This window comes from Balaenoptera borealis, assembly GCF_965194805.1.
Source record: "Balaenoptera borealis genome assembly, chromosome: 16".
NCBI lineage: Eukaryota > Metazoa > Chordata > Mammalia > Artiodactyla > Balaenopteridae > Balaenoptera > Balaenoptera borealis.
Genome location: NC_138872.1, coordinates 14,874,836 through 14,895,748, shown reverse-complemented (window position 1 = coordinate 14,895,748; position 20,913 = coordinate 14,874,836). Strand labels below are relative to the sequence as shown.

At 40.4% G+C, this 20,913-nt stretch overlaps 1 protein-coding gene across 3 annotated transcripts in view; it reads right to left on the bottom strand.

Annotated features, from left to right (window-relative positions):
• NCOA5 (nuclear receptor coactivator 5) overlaps positions 1-18,580 on the bottom strand; it is a 31,195-nt gene extending 12,615 nt beyond the window's left edge. Inside the window, exons 1-2 of one of the 3 annotated variants that reach the window (XM_082362831.1) lie at positions 17,242-18,580; positions 5,629-5,695 (exon numbers count right to left, since the gene is read on the bottom strand). In XM_082362831.1, the coding sequence (XP_082218957.1) occupies positions 5,629-5,666 (38 nt within the window). In that variant the 5' untranslated portion in view covers positions 5,667-5,695; positions 17,242-18,580. The remainder of the gene's footprint in view (positions 1-5,628; positions 5,696-17,241) is intronic. The other 2 variants (XM_082362833.1, XM_082362832.1) reach the window with 2 other exon arrangements.
• Between the last annotated feature and the right edge of the window lie 2,333 nt (positions 18,581-20,913).

Genomic DNA, 20,913 nt, shown 5'->3' with positions numbered 1-20,913 from the left:
ATTAATGATCGGCAGATAAACCTGCCTTGGGGAGCAGTTAGAAACAGTTATTAGAGGTGGAATCAGATTTCAAGTGTTCTCTGGCAATCAAGGCTGAAAGAGATCATGAACCTGACAGACCACAGACCACACACAAAGCTGTGGGCTGGTGAAAACAGGGCTGGGGACAGGGACAAGAACACCACGTCAGAGCATGTTTTTCACAGACTTAGGATAATTATAAATGCCATATTTGGTGCTCATTCTTTTGAATCCACTGAAATACCTTACTCACCTGTCAAGAGTTTATCCCTGGAGGCTGACCATAGCACCCTAGATTCCCAAAATCTGGGTTCGTGCTTCCAGTTTGAGAAGGCAAGCACTCTCCCCCCCTCAATGAATCTAAAGTCTGTGTGCAACAAAACTACAAATTTCCCCTCAATTACCTTCTGGGTAAAAATGTAGAAGAGACGATATTCACACGGGGAAGAACCAAAGGAGTGGTAGAAGCAGGGACAGAGAGGATAGTAATTCTCTAAAATGAAAAGGCAAAGCTTTTTTTCCTTTCTCCAAAAGATGAGCAGTATGGCAGACTGCTGCTCTTCTGGAGACAAAAACAAAAAACCCTTTAAGGTCACTTTAGAACCCAAACAAAGAACTCCCCAGAACAAAAGGGCTCCTGCTTCTGGCCCCAACATCTTTCTCAAAGCAAGAACCGGATAACAAAAAGGTGGTACAGTGTGCAGGATTCAGAGTGCCGCAAGGATGAAGCCTGCTGAATGAGATGCTTGACCTCAGATAACAAGTGGGTTAGAAGTAAGTTTCTGGAGAATACAGTTCACTATATCATCCCACGGTACCAGAGGTGTTTAACTGGAGACCAATGCATTGTACCCTCAGGTACCAGGTCACTAGAGGCTAAAAAGAAACTGAATAGTAGTTAAAGAAATTTCAGAACCACAGTCCACAAACTGAAGGCAAATGATAAAAACCACTAAAATTCTGTTGCAAATTCCTCAGCTATTCAGCAGGAGGGGGGAAAAGGCCAAATACTCTTTGCCTTGAGAGAAATAAAGTCACACCATTTGGAAATATCTGAGAGGTAAGGAGGGATGGGTGAAGGGAAAAACCATGGCAAGTGAGGTGCTTCTGGTAGAAGTGCTTCTCTTCCTGGGGACAACAGGGGTATGCAGAGCACTAGGCATTTGACAGCTTACTGATAAGATGATTATCTTGGACAACTGATGGACTTTGAGCTTCTCTTTGTCTAGAGACTGAGACCTCAAGCCCAGGATGGTGTTCTTTGGCCTTGGCTGTACAGAAGGTTAGGGAGGAAGGCCTCTGGCCTATTCTTTGTTGGCATCTCCTTTTTTTCTTTCTGTTCACAGTAATATTTTCCTTGGGAGGCCAGCCTTTTTTTTTTTTTGCTCCTGAAAAAAAATCCTTCATCAGCTCTTCGTACTTCTGTTCTGTCACAGATACTGTCCACAAATACCATTCTCTAAATGGCCGGCTGCTGTGTGATGTTGATCCCCCACCATGCGCTCCATGCTGTTAGAAACAGAGACGACAGACTTGTACAGAATTTTGCCATTAGGTGCAGGTAGGATAATGGGGTGCAATGAGATATCACACATTACAAATCCAAATTTTATAAGTGCCCATGCTTCTCCCTAGGAAGCACACTGATGATTTTCTCAAACACAAATACGACTCTTCTGTTGGTAGAGAGAGGCAGCACTTGCTGAGAACTGACGGCTCTTCTTTAAGTGTTAGTGCAGAGGTAATCACAGCCTGCAATCTGTAATTGTGAAGCCCACCTAGAGCTAGGGCTGTCTCATACCCAAGAAGCAAGCAGTTATCAAAGGAATTAACACTGTGGATACACAGAAATCACCTCGGGCTACATAAGAAACTTGTCTACAGTTAAGTTATTTCTTTTTTAAAGAACTGAAATATAGTTGATGATGTCTAGGTTATTTTTGATGAACCAATCCTCGACGATTTTCACCAAAGAGGCACCAGGCCTAACATCCTTCACGAATACATAGGGAAATTCTCTGCAGAGTTCTTGATGTAGACAAGTTAATTCTATTTGCTTTTTTTCAGGTCATGTAGGAAGGTTTAGGAAATGCAGAGTCTCACTTGGGAGGCCACTTCTGCATAAGGATATATTCCAGAACTGGACTGCCGAAGTGTTGAGCTGAAGATGAAAACTGAGAACTGAGGTACGACGAGAATCATGGTCCAGTCTCTGAGGAAGGTAAGGACTGATGCCTAGCACCAATGCTAGACAAGCTGCATGGTAACTATGCAATGTACTCAATGCATACAATGGAGTCCAGTGAAGTGGTCCAAGGATTAAATGATGAGAATTCAGGCTGAAATCTGATCCAGAGCAGGGATCCCTGATGCAGAATTTTGTGCTTGGCTGGGCCAATATTGTCAGAACCACATTCTGACAGCTGGAGTCATCAGGGAGGCATATTACTGAACGGAGAGCAAAGCCAGCAAAACCGTGGCTTACAGAGACATTTGAAGAGGTGATAATCCTGTGAAAATTCCCAAAGATACTGAGGTGTTTTGACACTCAAGGTTAAAGTCCAGCAAAACAAGATGTTACAAAAGTCCTGCCAACATGCTTAAAAACAATTCTCTTATTAAAAGTAGCAACACTGAAGACACAGAGTTACAACTTAAGGGAAATGTTTGCTATAGGTAGTGGGTTTTTTTCCTGTGAATAATGCATTTCCTTATGCCTGGGGGCATATAAAATGATTAGGGTTGCCAAATGAAGGCAGTTGGATTGTTGTCAACATACTGCTTCACTTGGAATTATCTCAAGGTTCTGACTGGAAGCACGCACCCAAAAAGACAGTGCTATCCAGTGTTCACCCTCAGAGAAATGATTAGCCAGCCCCTTCCAGACTAACCACACACCTTGCCTACTTACTGTATTTTATTTCTACCCTATTGGTATATCTCAAGAGATAATACGTGATCAGGGCAATGATCAAAATGTTAGTGTTCTATTCTGAATACAATGTTCGATTTATCTGGCTTTAAGGTTTGAAAATTTTTATTTTTATTAAATGTAAAGAAACCTGGGACTCTGCTTAGATTTTTAGATGGGGCCCAGAAAAGATTTTACTAGATGTGAACATCCTCTTCCCCGAACCTTACTAAGCATGACTATATGAAACTTAATCATGGTAAACAACATGTTGAGGAATCCAGTTAGGGACTATCACCAAGGAAGACTGATTCTTAACGGAATTTGAATTAGCCTAGCTGTCCCTCCTATTGATTGTAAATAAAGCGGGAAGCCACAGCCCTATCCACATCCCAAACAACCTCATTTTAGAACTTATTTCTGAGGAAGATGATATATTAAAAGGTATATAAAAGTAACGTGTATTTATATTTGTAAATCTGGTAAGGAGAACATTTTAAAAGGCCCCCTCCAATGTTGTTTGTATGTTTTTCCTTGGGGGGGGTATTAAAAGAAGAAAAAAAGCATAAAAATATTTCTTCTATTACAGATGAAATTATGGAGTGGCATTTTAGGTTGGGATGAAATTAATCTTTTAAATTTAATGCAATTTAAAATATAAATTGCCCTGGCAATGGCTATATTGGATTCCAACCAGGTGAGTTGGTTATTTCCCCTACATTGCCAATGTAGGTTGAATACCTACAATCAACTGGAAATGTTAAAAGCATCTGGTTAGGTATATTGTTAACGGAATGACATAAAATATTCTTCTCAATCCATAGCACAAATGGGAACTACTCTGTATTCTGCGATGTGCACCCCCCCTTTTTTGCCTGTGGAAACACACCAACATTACCTAGAGATCATAAGCATCATGGGGACAACAGAGAGGAGGAAGATTTTACTAGTGGAGCTTTATAGTGACCAACTCCACACTCCTGGTAAGCTACCTACTTCAGAAACACACACATTAGAGCTCCTTAGAAATTAGATGTACACCGTATCTCCTTTCAAGTCATTTAGCAACCACAACTTCCAGTGGAGCCCCGTATTTCTGACCAATAGATGCAAACTCTTAGCCACCTGTATTCCATGTTTATTGGGGCAACAAGGAGCAACACAGAAGGGACTGCCCAACATCTGCAGCATGGTTAGATGCAGCACAACGGAAGCAGACATTATATGGATTTGCTGAAGTTCTACAGGATTCGTTTATGTTCTTTAGCATACCCACACATACACACAAAATGAATCAATACAGTATATACCTGCAAGCTGCAGGTGTTCCTTATGGTGTTAGAGAGAACAAACAGAATACCAATGTATATGCTCATTTCTGCAGTGAAACCAATGGATGACCAGGGTATCCACCTGTAGTGTGTATATATAGCTGTAGTGTAGCTATAGTTGTGGTGTCAGACTCAACTCCTCTGTGCAGGCAGAGTGCTCAAAGAATCTTACTAAAATCAGCAGCATTACTTTGCCTCTAGGGTCTGCTTGAACTCTGCAGAACAGACACATGTAATTTAATCCTGGTAGCTTAGAAAATATCCTTACATCCAAGTGGGCGCATATACACCAAACACACAGCAGCCATTCCTTCCTATAAGTAGGTAACAAACTATAGGTGTTTTTGTTCCAAAGCAGGACAGCTGTATGTTATGTGTAAATGCCCAGCTAGTTGGGTATATCCCTGAGTGACCTGTGGAGCTACCAGTACAGACTAGGATTCATTGTACTCAGCAGTGTTAAGTTTATCACATGAAATGTAGTTTACTGTGGTATATAGTTTAGGTACATAGTTTACTGCAGAAAACTGGCGTTTTACTTAGGGGAAAAGGCAAAACCCATACTGAATATCCACTTGGGCCACGAAGAGACACCAGATATGAGATATATATGCCTGCATTCCACACAAAACCGCACACACTACATCCACTTGTGTGCTGTTTACGGAGCCAGACAGTTTGAATACAATATTCTCATCTTTGGTATAAATGGTAACGTTAATAAGGCTCTTCTTTAAGAGAAGGGACCAATTTAATGCACATCTTGAACACCTCTTTTGTAAACAGTGGAAGAACATCTGGGGAAATGCCTTTCATTTCCAGGAAAGCTAAGAAAAGGGAGACTTCTGAGAGGTGCGGTGTTTTCCCTTTTTATTCCCCCTCGATAGGTAGCCCGAGCACGCGAGCACACAGGGGACCTGCAGCACAGGCCCGGCAGCACTGCCTGTAAACCTGGGTTAACATCTGGGCCAGCGGCCATTTGGAATGAAGAGTCGAATCTCCGCTGCCTGCTGCAGTGCAGCGCAGCACACACCAACGGCCCTCGGGCACTCCTCCTGCTGTGGAGGCTCCCATGGACACGTGAGCTGCAGACGGACAGAGGTTTATCCTCTTCCAATCGCCTGCAACTTATGTTGCAAGCTGACTTGCTGGGTTTGTCACGGAAAACACAAAGCTTCCTCTGCATCTCCTGATGTAAGTTTTAAAAAAGCAGCAAGGCCCTTCACACAAGGTTCATGTTCTTATTGTTTGCTTGAGCGTTTCTGATTTGTTGGGGGGAAGAAAAGACCCTTGATGTACGAAGTTGGGCTTAACTCCCCAGAGCCCAACTCTCCCAAGGTAACTCACTGCTTCAGGGTACTTTACCTTCGTGTGGGGCTGGGTCTTGATGGAGCCGTATTCATATTTCTTCTTTCCGCTGCCTTATTAATATCTGAAAAGAATAATCAACCCATCTGTTCAATGCTACGGAATAAAAACAAGATCATCAGCACATTTCAAATGAAAGCAACAACAAAAAAACTACAATGACAACCAGATGGTGTAAGAAAATCCATTCAGGAGACGCACAGTCACTTGGGCAATTTTTATTAAGTTATGGCAGTACATTGTCATGGCTTCGTAGGGAATGTCCCTCAGTTTTCTAGCTAACACGTAATTTGTGTAAAACTGATTACGTCAATGCTTTAACACTATGCCAAGCCTAAACCTAACAATTGCCCCCTCTGAAAGGGGAAAAGGTTGTCTTCTAAACTCTTGGAGAACCAGCTGTAAGATTCTTTTTTGAGGGAGGAGAAAGGAAGAAAGAGAATTAAAAAAAAAAAAGAAAGAGCAAAGGCAAATAGTTCCATTTTATGCTATAAAGAAGTAATGGCTGGAATCCACTGTCTTAAAACTTCGAATATTCCATGAAGCAGGGCCTCCTTTTAGTTTGCCTTGTATTGCATTCCACTGGATAGAATCTTCCAGGATGAGATGTAGGAAAGAAATTTATTATTTTCTAAACAAAGTATATGACATGTTAACATCTATAACCCTCATAGATAAGTACCTAAGAATAAAAACTGGCATTTGGTATAGTAAGGTTAGGTAACAAAACACTCATCCTAAGTTTTCGTTACAGAAGCCTAGCATACACAACCAGATAAAGAACAGTGGAAACATACAAACTTACAGAAAGCCAATTTGTGCACTTAAAGCCTCCCTGCTAAAAACAAAACAAACCTGCTCTGCAAAAACTGAAAAATAAAAACACCATTATGTAAGTAAGAACTGATGAAGTATCTAAAATACCAATCCATGCCCAAAGATAACACTTGACAATTTTTATATGCCTTAAAGATAAATAAGTACATTAAAGATTTCATACTTTAGTAAATGGAGAAATAAAACTGCTTTCTGCTGCAGTGTAATTTTATTCCCCTTGTTCCATATTAAGCAGTTAACAGTGTATCTAATGACATTAAATGGTATTAAGCACTTACATAGAGTGCTTTAAAACAGTAATTATGTGTTTGAAAAATTCTAACCAGAATCTTATCATGTGAAAGACCACAGTAATAACAAACTTAAGAGGTCTTGTATAGCCTTTACCCTGCTATGTTGTCAACTTTTGAGTTCCTGTTCAAGCGAGAATCATCTTCAATTCCATTTTAAGTCAAAGTCCATTATCTTTAGGAGAATGGCTTTTGACCAAACTGAAGGTAACAAAATGCGTTCTCTAAAGGACTTGGCCAGTAATACCTGACCATGGGTTTGGTACTGTATGTCACAAGTTACAACCCTTAAAGTTCACTAAGGCCTGAATTACATGTTGTATAACGACATGTCTTACAGGGAGTATCTAGTTCCTTTTATATGTAATTGTGAAGAGTATCATTTCAGGTTTAGAAGGGCCTACTGACCTAGTCTGCTCACTTACTTTGTACTGCTTTCTAATATATGGCGACTATGATTCAGAGACAAATGTAATGTCTTTATTTAAGTAGTTTTCAAAGTATCTCTGGAATACATGGGGAGTGGTGTTAGTGGTGTGCAGACTCTTTTAAACAGGTACCATAGGGACTTCCCTAGTGGCACAGTGGATAAGACTCCACACTCCCGATGCAAGAGGCCTGCGTTCAATCTCTAGTCAGGGAACTAGATCCCACATGCATGCCGCAACTAAAAGTTTGCATGCCACAACTAAGGAGCCCACGAGCCGCAACTAAGGAGCCTGCCTGCTGCAACTAAGGAGCCCACTTGCCACAACTAAGACCTGGGGCAACCAAATAGCTATTTTAAAATAAATAAATAAATAAATAAATAAATAAATAAATAGGTACCATATTTCCCAGCAGGATTCCATGTATTATTAAATGGCCTTGTGAATGAAGAAAACTCATCTAAACGTTGACTTGACCTGGCAAATGTTTAGGTGACAGTATGGAACATATGGTACTACTCTAATTGGTGTCTATAAATACTATATAATTTTGCCCTCATCATATGAAAAGGACTACTATATTGTATAATTATATCCAATTCTGTGAGGGCCATTATATATAGGACTGGGGAGACCAAAGTAGTCACGTACCATACACCTTTGGAGCAAAACTGGTTCCAGTTAGAATGAATGAGGTACATATTTTCCTTTGAAGTTGGTGAAATTTTTTTGCAATCATTTGAAAGATTTAAAAATTCAAGATTATATCTTTAAACGATTCTGATTGTAATTTGCCTCCTAGTATCTATTTTCATGGAGTAGTCCAAAGGAATTATATTTGGATGGTGTGGCTTATGTTTCTTTTGCAAAAAAGAAAATTCTTAGACTATTTTCTTAATTTTAGGAGTTAGCAAACTTTTAGTGTGGTATGTCAAGTGTTTGTTTATTCATTCCTCTTTAAGAGTTCCTTAAACCTCCACCTTGAGTAAGATATGGAGAAAATGAGACCTGGAAAATTTTGATAGTCTCATTGCCATCTAAGAGGACTCACTGCTCAGGTTAGGGTAGAGGTGGAGAGGTTTTCAGTGAGAGTTATGAAAAACTATCATCACCACCAATTCCCATACAGAAAAAATCCTAACATATGTGCACACGGAACTTTTGGAAAACCTAGGAGTTCAGAAATACAGGAAGACTACAGAAGCTACCAAAAGTGGAAATAACTTCAGGGAGCTTATCATGGTACAGCAAAGATTTAAAGAATCAGAAAAAAAAACCTTGCCCCATCCCAATTTTCTGTCACACAATTTGAAAACTCATCAATTGGAGGTTCATTTGAACAAGTTTCTCTCTGAAAATGCAAATACTGGGACTGGTAAAGGAGGCTTTTGTATTAATTAGTTGAATTAGATTATTTTATTTCTTAATCCTTACTGAGATACATAATCTACACCAAGGAAACAGAAATATTAATGTAAAGGAGAAGGGAAAACAGATGGAAAGACAATTTGGGACTCTTTCTGGACATTAGGTGGGAAACAAAATTGGAGAGAATATAATTAACAAGAGGGCAGTGGTAACTTAAGAGCCTCCAAGGAGAGGTGGAATGCCTCCTCTGCATATAAAAGGGAAGAAATGGTGCTTCTTTTCCCTCCTGCTTTATTTTATCCGGGCCAACTCAGTCTCTTAGTGTCTCTTCCACCTCAGTTTGGTTGGTAGTTCTATACTTTGTCAATTTATTAGCAATGTGAATGCCATTCAAAATCACCATCACCACAAGGTGCTTAACTTTCACCTGAATATCTATGATTTCCAAGGGGTGAAAACAGTTAAAAGTACTACTCAGGTAAGAATTTTTAGACAAGAAAAACAGCATCAATTGAAGGGATTTACATAAAAGGAAAAAATGGGAGAAAAATCTGGAAAACATAATGTTATACAGGAAGTGGCAGAGCTATTTTAAATCACAAAAGAATGGGGTAAAGAACTCCCAAAGGAAGACACAATGCCTAATCTACAACTTTATTTTAGACTAATATGCCAGACAGGGTTCACACAATGGTTCTTAGATATGTTATAAATAAAAATGCATGTTTCATTCATAGTATCAGAAACTGCTTTGCTCTATTTTTTTTTTTTAATTTATTTACTTTTGGCTGCATTGTTGCGGCGCACGGGCTTCTCATTGCAGTGGCTTCTCTTGTTGTGGAGCACGTGCTCTAGGTGCGCGGGCTTCGGTAGTTGTGGCACGTGGGCTCAGCAGTTGTGGCACACGGGCTCTAGAGCACAACAGGCTCAGTAGTTGTGGCGCACGGGCTTAGTTGCTCCGCTACATGTGGGATCTTCCCGGCCCAGGGCTCAAACCCGTGTCCCCTGCACTGGCAGGCGGACTCTTAACCACTGCGCCAACAGGGAAGCCCCATGCTCTATTTTTTAATTGTATCACTGTAAAATAATTCTTTTCACCTTAAAACCAATTTTTATACTTCAAAGACTATCACAATGGAAAACAGTGAGAACAACTCTAAACAAGTGCATTTTGAACCACAACATTTGACAATACCACTACTGGTTGAAATAACCCAGAAGCCTACACAATTTCTTTTTTTTTTTCTCTTCTTTTTTTTTTCGGCTGCGCCGCAGGGCTTGCAGGATCTTAGTTCCCTGACTAGGGATCGAACCCAGGCCCCATGCAGTGGAAGCACAGAGTCCTAACCACTGGACTGCCAGGGAATTCACTACAATTTCAGTAAGTGATTACAAATGAAATACAGCTTGCCAAAAGGTCTAGTTGAAAACCAACCAACAATCAGGAATTATTAAATTGGAGATACATGATGACAAAGATGATGCTACTTGGAAAACCATACTGATGAGACAGCGGATATCACACAGTAACTCCTAAAATTGGGAAGGGAAAGGACAGGACTTCTCATTGAAACTATATTTATGAAGATGACTTTGATGATACATTGTAACATCAGGGATATTATAATGAGTTATACTGTAAAGAGTCAGGGATAAGAGAATGCCCTGCTTGCTGTTTCTAAATCAATCCTTTAAGCTCACTTTGAAAACTACACATTCCCTCATATTTGATTATCTCTTTCAATTTCTAATTAAAATAATTATTATGTCCTTAACAGTATTAGAATATTATTTCAGGGAACAGGAATGGGGGAAAGAGCCTGTATAAGAACATTATGTGCATTATCTCATGCAATCCTTTCTACAACTCTTGGGAGTTAAGTACTATTACGATCTCTATTTTGTGAATGAGGAAATTCGAAGTTTAGAGAAATTAAGTGACTTAGCTGAGGTCACAAGATGATCAAAAGGCAGAGCTAGAACTCAAAACCAGGTGTGTCTGACACTAAAGTGCTTAAACATGTTATGCTGACTCCAACAGGGAGTAGAAAGACCTATTTCCATTCTGAATACTGGCGAGGACTCCCTGATCAAATGCTGATGGAATCTGGAAAAGGCACAGTCTATGCTGATCACTGCAATGTGTAAGTGCCCCAGACACTCAATAGGATAGGACCTACTTATTCAATTACAACTTCGATTTCTATCACCTCAAACCACAATGTTTCTGGCTTTTGCTACTGACGTTCTATTCACTTCAACCCCTCAGACAAAAATTCTCTGTCAACATTTAATTTTCGGCCCTTTTGACTTCTTTTGATAAAAGAACACTTGGCTGGGATCAGCAAATCTGAGTTCTAGTCCTACTTTGGGGGGGTGGGGGTGGATTTAGTCAAGTCACTTAATTTCTCTGAACCTGATAAAGTGGATATTCTACCTGTATTAGTTATACTGATTCAAGATTATCAGCTAAGAGAAAAAGCTCACTAATTTGGACTGACAAAGGTTGAGCTAATCTAAACTACTAAAAAAGTTGTACCTACAAAAAATTCAAAATACAGGTTTATTTAAAACAGGTAAAATTTCAGTAAACTGTACAAGTAGAGATCCTTAGAAAACTAATGAACTTAAAAAGTACAGTACATCAAATGCTTCTATACATACCACGTGTCACACTCTATACTAGGTCTTAAGACATACGGAAACAACAAGGCTAAAGTCTCTGCCTTAAAGGAGTTCACTGCTTAATAAAGGAGAGAAGCACATGTATATAGATAATCACAATATAATTTAAAGTGAGATTGTGGCAGAGATAATGAAGGCCTAACTATGTTTATGTGTGTGGCAGGGCAGAGAGAAGACTGGGAGGAACAGGGGGCAAGAGAGAGGTGGAGGAGGTGGGAAGGCCTAAAAGTAACATTTAAACTGAGTCCTGAAGAATGAGTAGACGTTTACCAGAAAGAGAGAAGTCACTGCAGCACATGCAAAGGGAAAGGAGTGGTGTGAAGGACATAAGTTAGAAATACCGTAGGAGTTTAATGTAGGGGATGGGAGGATAGGAGCAGGAAAAGAGAGGAATTACAGATGCAAGCCAGAGTAGACTAGATAACAAAAAACTTTGCCATGGCAAAGGAAGAAATTGGTGGCAAGAGGGCCTGTTAGGAGGCTATGAACTGAACTACCATAAACAGAGTTTCAGTGAAGCCAAATTAATGAAGGTTTACTGTATGTATATTCAAAAAAAGAATGTATTTAAACCTCAGACATTCAAAATACTGCCCATTATAATCATGTCCTTCAAGGATCATTGGTTTGACACTGAAGGGACCATGTGGGAGAAAAATATTTAAAACGTTATGATTTCACCTTCAATAAAGGGATATAAAAGGAACTGATGGCCAGAGGAATCAGTATTTAATATCAACAATCCACTGATTAGGAAGAAACAAACAACAAACCACTCTTCCTCATTTTTTTCTAATATCGTAAAAAAAAAAATCTAATTGTGATAAAAAACACATCATATACATTTATCATCTTAACCATTTTTAAGTGTACGGTTCAGTATTGTTACGCATATTCACACTGTTGTGCAACAGGTCTCCAGAACTTCTTCACCTTGCAAAACGAACTCTCTTATACCCATTAAACAACTCCTCACCCTCTCCCTCCGTTTATATATATATTCTTTTCATTCTCCACATCACATTTCTTTAATGAAAATACATCAGAGCCACCTGAGAAGATGTTTAAAAATCAGATTCCTAGACCCCTTCTCAAACTTTTAGAATCTGAGGATGAAGCCTAGGAACCTGCATTTTAACAAGTTTCTCAGGTGATCCTTGGCAGGTATTTGGGAACTACGGTACTACTCTATTATCTATTTATCCCTGTAGTTTATGCATAACATATAATTAGGTTCTCCATTTAGAAAGCCTTCTAAACTCCTGTGTTCAAGGGGAAATAGCTCATAAACATGTTACAAAGAACATCTCACAATGGCTAAAATCTGTAAAAATACAATCCCTGAAAACAGTATAGAAAGTATAATCACATAGCAACCTCCAAAGGAAATGGGATCAACCCAAGTTTCCATAGTGCTAAAGGTAATAATTATAATATCCAATTATAAGGTCAGTGCCTCCTCCTCCCACAAGGAGTGTGCAGTCCATCACTTCCCTTCAATTTCATCTGTTCATTTAAAAAGTATCCTGAAAATTTAAGCTTCTTTTTCCAATCCTGTAGTTATAAACTGGCAGGAAAAATATTAACCACCAAGCTTGCCACTTTTAAATAGCACGTTATCCACTTCTTTGGCTAAAAAAGGTCAAACTACCCATTAAAGTTCTCTCTAAATTCTGCAAACTAGAGCTGTCAGTATAGTTTTGCTGGCAGGGGCTAGAACTTCTGAGGCATTTTGTTTTCACATCTAAATGCAACAAACAGAAAAATGGACACATACATATAATTTCACATTCACACTATTACAAGCAAAGTGAAGCAAATCTAAAGTTATTAAGCAGAACATGCAATCTTGGTAGGTATGCTTTCTTCTCAATAAGGTGAAAGCATCTGACTGATGTGAATGGAAGGGATTAAAATATTGAAAACTCCAGACATTGTAACTATTCTTCTTACTTCTAGTTCAAACTATGAAGCCAAAAAACATTTTACAGTTAAAATGTCTCTCTTAAAACAAATGCATTAACGGAAACTCAACCATAAACCAGAGCTGTCAATTCCCATTAGTAATCTTATACAAATAGATTAGTACTAGAATCCGCTTCAACCTTCCATTTCCAGTGAAAGCTCATTTTCTAAAGTCCTAAATCGGGGGTTCTCAAAACTTTATTGTACATAAAAACTGCTTGGGTGGCTTCTGAAAGGCAGATTCTCCAGCTTCCTCTTCCAAAGATCGGTCAGTTAGGAGTTGGGGTGGGGAGCTGCAGCCAAGAATCTGTATTTCCAAAAAGCTGTTCTAGTGACTCTGATGCTGTCCTAATGTAAGTTTACCAAAGGCTGCAAAAAAGTTCAATTATATATTTATAACTCTAAGTTGTAAAATTGAGTGAAAGTCATGTTTTTCCTATTTTTTTCTTTTGGATATCAAAAGTAATTTCTGAATAGAGATTAAAAATAAATTTCTGGTATCATCTCTGACCCTAAATACTTGTTATTACTATCTCAATCTCCAACTGCATGATTAAATATGCAACTTGAAGCCAAAGTACTTATAATTCAAAGTTCTTCAAAGCTTGCCCACTAGCTGCAGAATCAACCTAACCTTCAGTAATTCAATCATTCCAGATCCAAACCAGGGGACCACTCAAGATATTTTTTAGAACTAAAGTTACAAGACACTCCGCTTTATAATTGTTCACTAATGCAACTTAAGTTCCCCTGCTCTTTGCCTAAAGTTGTTGGTCTTTGCATAGGTCAACAATAATGTTGTTCTGAACATGAAATAAAGGGAAAAGAGGCTTATGGTCTGGAAAAGTTCTGATTCTTTGAGGGGAATTATTTTCTTAACATAAAAGTAATTGGTCCAGTTGACCTATTATCTTTTATTTTTTAGTGACAGGATAAAGAATGAAAATGACCATCCCTATAAATACTCATATTAAAAAGCAGCAGGCATGCTGGTATTATATATTTAGCTGTCAGTACAGTTCATATTTCCCTAATGTACTGCTGCTTCAGACAGTGGCCTTACCCTGATCCTTTCCTTAATGCCTCTCATTAATGAGAATTACAGAGGGTAATTTTCTGTTGGTCACTGCTCTTTTAACTTCTTGATAGTTTACTTCAAGTAACTGAATAGTCTGGACAATGTGTACGCTGTTCACAGGACAAATCTTTTGGCACAAAAAGGCTGATAGAGCTTTAAAAGTATTTGTCTTAAAGACATATGGTAATCATTAGTTAACGGCAAGGTACAGAGAGCAAACCGAGAATAGAAAAAAGAGTGGTCAGTTTGGGGGAACACTACTACCACAGGATGTTCATGGGAGGAGAGCAAGAGAAAGGCATCACAATACCTTCCTCTCTTGGACATCTACGTTGCACATGTTTAGTATATTAAAGCTTCTGAGAAGTTTTGGATTAAGAGCAATGCTTTACCTCAACATTTCCCAATTTTGCTTGACCACAAAATCTTTTACCTTCAATAATTTCTTGAATATGTTCTACTAATATGTTATTTGGGCAAGAAATATAACCTCTCTGAGCCACTGTTTCCTCATATGCAAAAAAGATATAACAATAAGACTGGTCTACCTATCTCACAAGAGGATTGGCAGGAGAAAATGAGTTGGTATTTGTAAACCTGCTTTGTGAATCATAAGCACTGCTGGTTGTATGTTATCATTACCACCAAGAGTAATAGTGAGTGTAGGAATAGATGTTTCATTCCTAGTGTGGAGAGTCAAAAACAAAGAAACAATGTAAACAGAACAGAATAAAATATTAAATATACTTCCTCCAAAGGCTTTCCATTCTTAAAAGCACAACTGAACTCCAACAATTTGCACAATAATAAGCTGTACAAAGGCACTGCCATCTGCAGGCCATAGAGAATGAATGCTTGCAATGGTTATTTAAAATGAAGTTTCAAACCATCAGGTGCTCTTTCTCATCAGACTTCTAAAGCCTTTCCAAAAAATGTTTATTCTTAGCCTTTGAGCACTGGTAGATGAGGCTCCATTTGCTGAAGTTCTGAAACTGACTGGAGTAAAATAAAATTCTCATTTCTTCTCCACACAGGACTGCTGCTTAGAAATGTGAAGAAAATTACCTTAGCCTTCCGTAAATTCTACACTGTGCTCATACAAAGCAATCCCAAGGAATATGGATTTTTTTACGCAGCCTTTGAGGGAAAAAAACCCTTGAACGGCCTATGCTGACTTTTCTCTCAGTGAGTTAAAGTCAATCTACTATCTCACACACAAAAACAGAGCTTATGAACAGACTGCAAATAGGAACAGACGGTTAACTAATGAATAAGTTAATTCACCAATGTCTCCTTCAAAGTGTGGGGTTCAGAGGCGTGTGCCATTGAACAACCTGCGCCTAGAAAAATTCCTTCCACTGGGCCTTCTCCAGCACAGCCTACAAGGAAAATCACTGTTTCTATGTTTTAGGTTAAAAGACTGTCAGAGGTTTCAAAGAATATCTGGAGAGTGACAGATAAGCTAAAAGAAAGGCAAAGAAATCAGAATGAAGGAAGAAACTGATGTCGACATATAGCCAAGTGATCTCCAATATTCACAGCGCAAAGCTTGGGCTTTACTGTTTTGGAAAAGTCAACATCAAAGTTAGTTTTCACACCCAGACTGACTCATACAGAAAACATTACACCTAGATTTGTCAAAAACCAAATCCATCGGCGTTTGCAGAAACATCTTTTTTGAACTGTCCGGTAGCTACCACACCACGATGCTACAAGAAAACCGAGGAGGCACACCGGGTGCCCTTGAGCGCACAGTCCCTGCAGTTCTCTGGGACTATCCCGCGTTAAGTCAATAACGAGAACAGTTTACAACGAGAAAGCTTACAACATTATTATCCCCGAAGACCCTGGGGCATTTCATGGAATCTGCTATGCCTCAGGGAACAATTCTGTGCACAGAGCTAAACGCAGAAGGACCACAATTAACCCCATACTCCTAGCGCAGCGTTTCCCAGAGCGTGGAACGCAGAATAATTTCAGGAGGAATCAGGACGCACTGTTTATTTTAATACATAAGTATTTATTTCTTTATGAGCATTAGAAAAATAACTGGCTTTCCATCATACGCTTCGTGATTTACGTTTCCACCTTAAACAAATATATTTAAAAAGGAGAAAAAAAAAGAGTCAGTTTAAAGAAGAAAAAAGTAACATTTGGTAAATAAACAGCAGTACAATGGGGACACGGACATAAAAGTGCAACGCGAGAGACTGAAACAGGGGAAACGCCGTTCTAAAAAAAGCCCCCGGCGGGTCGTCCGGGTTGCGGAAAGTGCCCGGGGTCCAGAGAAAGAGAGCCAGCCGGTTGGGACGCTGGCTCGGTCGCTAGTTGCCAGGGTAACCGCGGGCCCGGTTGCTTTCCCCGTTTTCTGGGCCCGGGTCCGCGTTATAAAACGGGTGTGTGGGGGGAGGGTGTCACATAACAACGAGACGCCTCGAGGATGCTGTCAAGGGGCCGCGAGGCGGGCGGCGGCGATGGGGGACAGAGCGTTCGGTTCGCCGCCCGGCGCCGCGCGCCCAGCGGAACGCCCGGCGAGGCCGGCCACCTCCTCCCAGGTTCGAATCCCGACTGCGCCACTGACTCGCTGAGGACCCGCAGGCGAGCGACTTCACGTTTCGAGAAGGGGGCGCGGGGTGTGCAGCCCTAGCTTACAGAGGAGCCCGGAGGACTATTATCGGCGGGTCGCGCACAGACTGGAGGCGGCAATGCGGCGCCGCCCGCCCGGAGCCCACCTCCGGCCGCCCCGACTGGCCGGGCCTGTGCCCGACGGGAGCCAGAGAAGGCCGCGCCCCGCACCGGGCATGCGCAGCCCCGCGCGCACCCGGAGAGGAGGCGAGGCCGCGGCCGCGCGTCGAGCGGGCCCTCCCGCCTCAGCCTCCCCATCCGGCCCCGGCCCCCCTCAACCGCCTGCCCATCAGCCCCACGCCTCGGCGGACGGCCACCGCTTCCCGGCACTCACCGCTACCAGCGCGGCGGGCTCCCGGCCGCTTCTTCGCCTTAGGCCCGCCGCTGCCGCCTCCGCCTCAGCCCACCTGCCCGCCGTAGGACAAAGGCGCCACCAACCGACCGGCGCGGGCACGAGGCAATGGCGGCCGGGGCGGAGAGTGGGGGCAGAGGGCGCGCACGCAGCGGCAGGCGCGGCAATGTCGCAAGAGCGCGCAGGTTTGCGGCAGGGCTGAGTTGGAGCGTCGATCTCCTTAGCAATGAGGGCGTGGAAGTGGTTCGGGCGGCGGTTGAGAACGCGAGGGGTTGCCTAGTAACGGCGTCCCCGGCTGAGGATGGGTCCCAGGCCAGGTCCCCTCCCCCTAAAGGGCTTCGCCTTTCTTCTGATGTTCAGAGTACTTTCTTTCCTCTCTAACTGTGGAAATAGATCATTTAAATCCTAGAATACCTTGATTTCGTCTTTCATAAAACTCAACACCTATAGGTGTGTGTATTGGAGACTAGTATATATATTCCCGTAATCTGCGGATCGCAAGGAACAAAGAGAGCAGAGAGGTAGAGAAAATGTTTTATTTAAATTTACATTTAAAGAGGCTGTGTGTCCTATTAGTTTCACTAACAAGAGGCAAAAGGATTCTGGTGATATAGTCACAGATTATTTTTGAATTATTTATTTCTTTCTGGAATATTCATTCAGTGTCAAAAAGAAATTTCCCAGAATGTAGTTGTTGACCGTGAAGCATGTAAAATGTTGTATTGTTCATTTAATCTGTAGAATATATTTGTCACAGGGAATAGAATTTGCTCACACAATTGTAAATACACTCTATTAATCACACCGATGGCTATGTGAATCAGGTAGGCTTTTTTATTAGTTAGGAAATGCCCCAGACCCCATGGGGTCTAGTTTTTCTCCTTGTGAATAGTTCATGCAAAATAAAAATGGTGGCTGTGAAATTTGTACACTATGGGAAATCAGATTTCTTTGACACCAACTCATATGCTCCCTCCTTCACTAATTTATTCACTGAATGTTTATTATACACCTACTAGGTGGCCCTATGACTTATTATACACCTACTTGCTAGGCACTATCATAAGCAAAGGCAGACCCATCCCTGCTATCTTGGAGATACTGTGCAGTGGAGAGATAGAATTAGGCGAATAATCACACTTGTGTACAAACAAAAATAACTGAAGGAAAGAAATAGGGATCCACTCTTTTGTCTAGTCTTTCTCCTTGTGAATAGTACAGGGTGTGTCTGATGCCTATGAGCAGGTATGTTTGGCCTTCAGATCCTTCCCATAATTCATCATGGCACCTGGGAAAACGGAAGCTGTGTGGTTTTTTCCGCCTCCACTGAGAGGTTCTGAAGGCAGATAGGGACTTCTCCTCCCAGGAATTTCCCCTTTATCCCAGGTTGTTCACTCACTCTAGGTGAGAAGGCTCAGGATTTTGTGGATTCACCTGCTTTCCTGATGTCCTTTTCTGGGTCAGGTTAAAAACCACACTGACTCAGTTTAGAATCTTCTGTTTCTTTCCTTGATTACACCTCTTTGATGTTTATGCCATAAAGTTGTACCCTTTTCTTTTTTTAAAAAAAATTTATTTATTTATTTTTGGCTGCCCTGGGTCTTTGTTGCTGCTCGCGGGCTTTCTCTAGTTGCGGCGAGCGGGAGCTACTCTTCTTTGCGGTGCACATGCTTCTCATTGCGGTGGCTTCTCTTGTTGAGAAGCACGGGCTTCAGTAGTCGTGGCACGCAGGCTTAGTTGCTCCACGGCATGTGGGATCTACCCGGAGCAGGGCTCGAACCCATGTCCCCTGCATTGGCAGGCAGATTCTTAACCGCTGCGCCGCCAGGAAAGTCCAAATTGTACCCTTTTCATTGTTTGGTTGAATTCTCTTAATTTTGGGGGGTATCCTTTAACTTAATTTTTTATTATTACTTTTTGGTTAAATACACGAGGACAGAGATTCTGTGACTCCACTGCATCTTGCTATCTTTACCCACCCAGAAGTTTCACATTATCTCATTTACTCTTCATAACAACTCTATGTGATAGATACTGTATATTTTTAAATTTTTATTTTTATTTCTGGGTTCTCTATTCTGTTCTGATACTATATAATTTAAACTTTAAAAATTCCTTAACATTTCAAACATACGTTAAACTACATAAAATATTATAATGCATACCTTTCTACTCACTACTAAGATTCTCCTTCCATTTCCTTCCCCTCTCTTCTAGAGATAATCACTCTCTATACATTTTCAGGTATATTTTGTATTTTTATTATAAAGAAAAAAATATATATATATCCATAATCTGTATGCTATTGTTTACTGTGTTTAGAGATATACTATGTATCTTTTCACAACTTGCTGGAAACTGGACTAGGTTTTCAAGATTTAACTGTGTTGAAACATATAGCTAGTTTAGTGGTTCTTAAAGTGTGGTCCCTAGACCAGCAAGCAGCAGTAGTAACATTGAGAACTTGTTAGAAATGCAAAAATTTGGCTCCACCCAAAATCCATTGAATCAGAAACTCTAGGGATAGGATCCAGCAATTCGCCCTTTGCCAAGTCCTTCTGATGCGCCCTAACGTTTGAGAACTACTGCTCTAAATTATTCATTTTATTTGCTGCATAGTATTTTATTGTATGAATCAGTCACAGTTTATGTATCTGTACTAAGGAATACTTAGACTTCTATTACAAGGAGTGCTACATTGAACACATTGGTACATACCTCCTTGTGTATACATGTCATACTTTTCTAGAATACACACTTAGGAGTGGAACTGACTTTGTAGTATATCACATCTTGAGCTTTAGGAGGTTTATAGCCAGATTGCTCTCCAAAGAATTGTTAATACATACTCCTGCCAGCAACGTATAAGTACCATTTCTAGATATCCTTGCCAACTTTTGATATTTTCAGACTTTATTCATTTATTTTTGCTTATGACAATAGGTGTGAAATGATATCTTTGTTGTTTTAGTCTTAATTTTCCTGAATTTAGTGACATTGGGCATCTTTTCTTACAGGCTATCCAGGTTTCTGCCTGTTGATATTTCCAGACCATTTTTCTAATGGGTTTATTTATGTTTTTCTTATTGATCCATAGGAGTTGTTTACATATTCTGGATACTGATTTTGCGTTAGTTAGGTCTTCTTTCTGTGGTTTGTCGATTTACTTTGTTAATGGTATCTCATCATTCAAAAGTTTAAAATTTTAATGTAGTCATATGTTTCAGTCTTTCCCTTTATGGTTTGTAGTGTTCAGTGTCTTGTTTAAGGATTCCTTCCCTCTTGTGATGTCATGTAGATATTCTCCTAGGTAAATACTATTAGTATGTCAATCTTACAGGTGAGTCAGTTGAGGCACCGAGAGCTGATATGACTTGCCCAAGGCCACAGACTCAGAGACTGTGACTCAGATGAACTGTCCTACTCTCTGATATTATCCTTAAACATTCTTATGATTATTATATTTATATTCTATTTCTATACCCCAACCTATGTAGGCAAATTAGGAGATGGATCCTTTGAGAATTTCAAGGGAAGGGAGGCATTAATCAGATTCCCTGGTCATCTGAGCAGTACAAACAGCATTCAATTACCTATGTCAAAGAATTCTCTTTAAATGTTTTCACAAGTATATTTCACATGGCTCTGGAAATA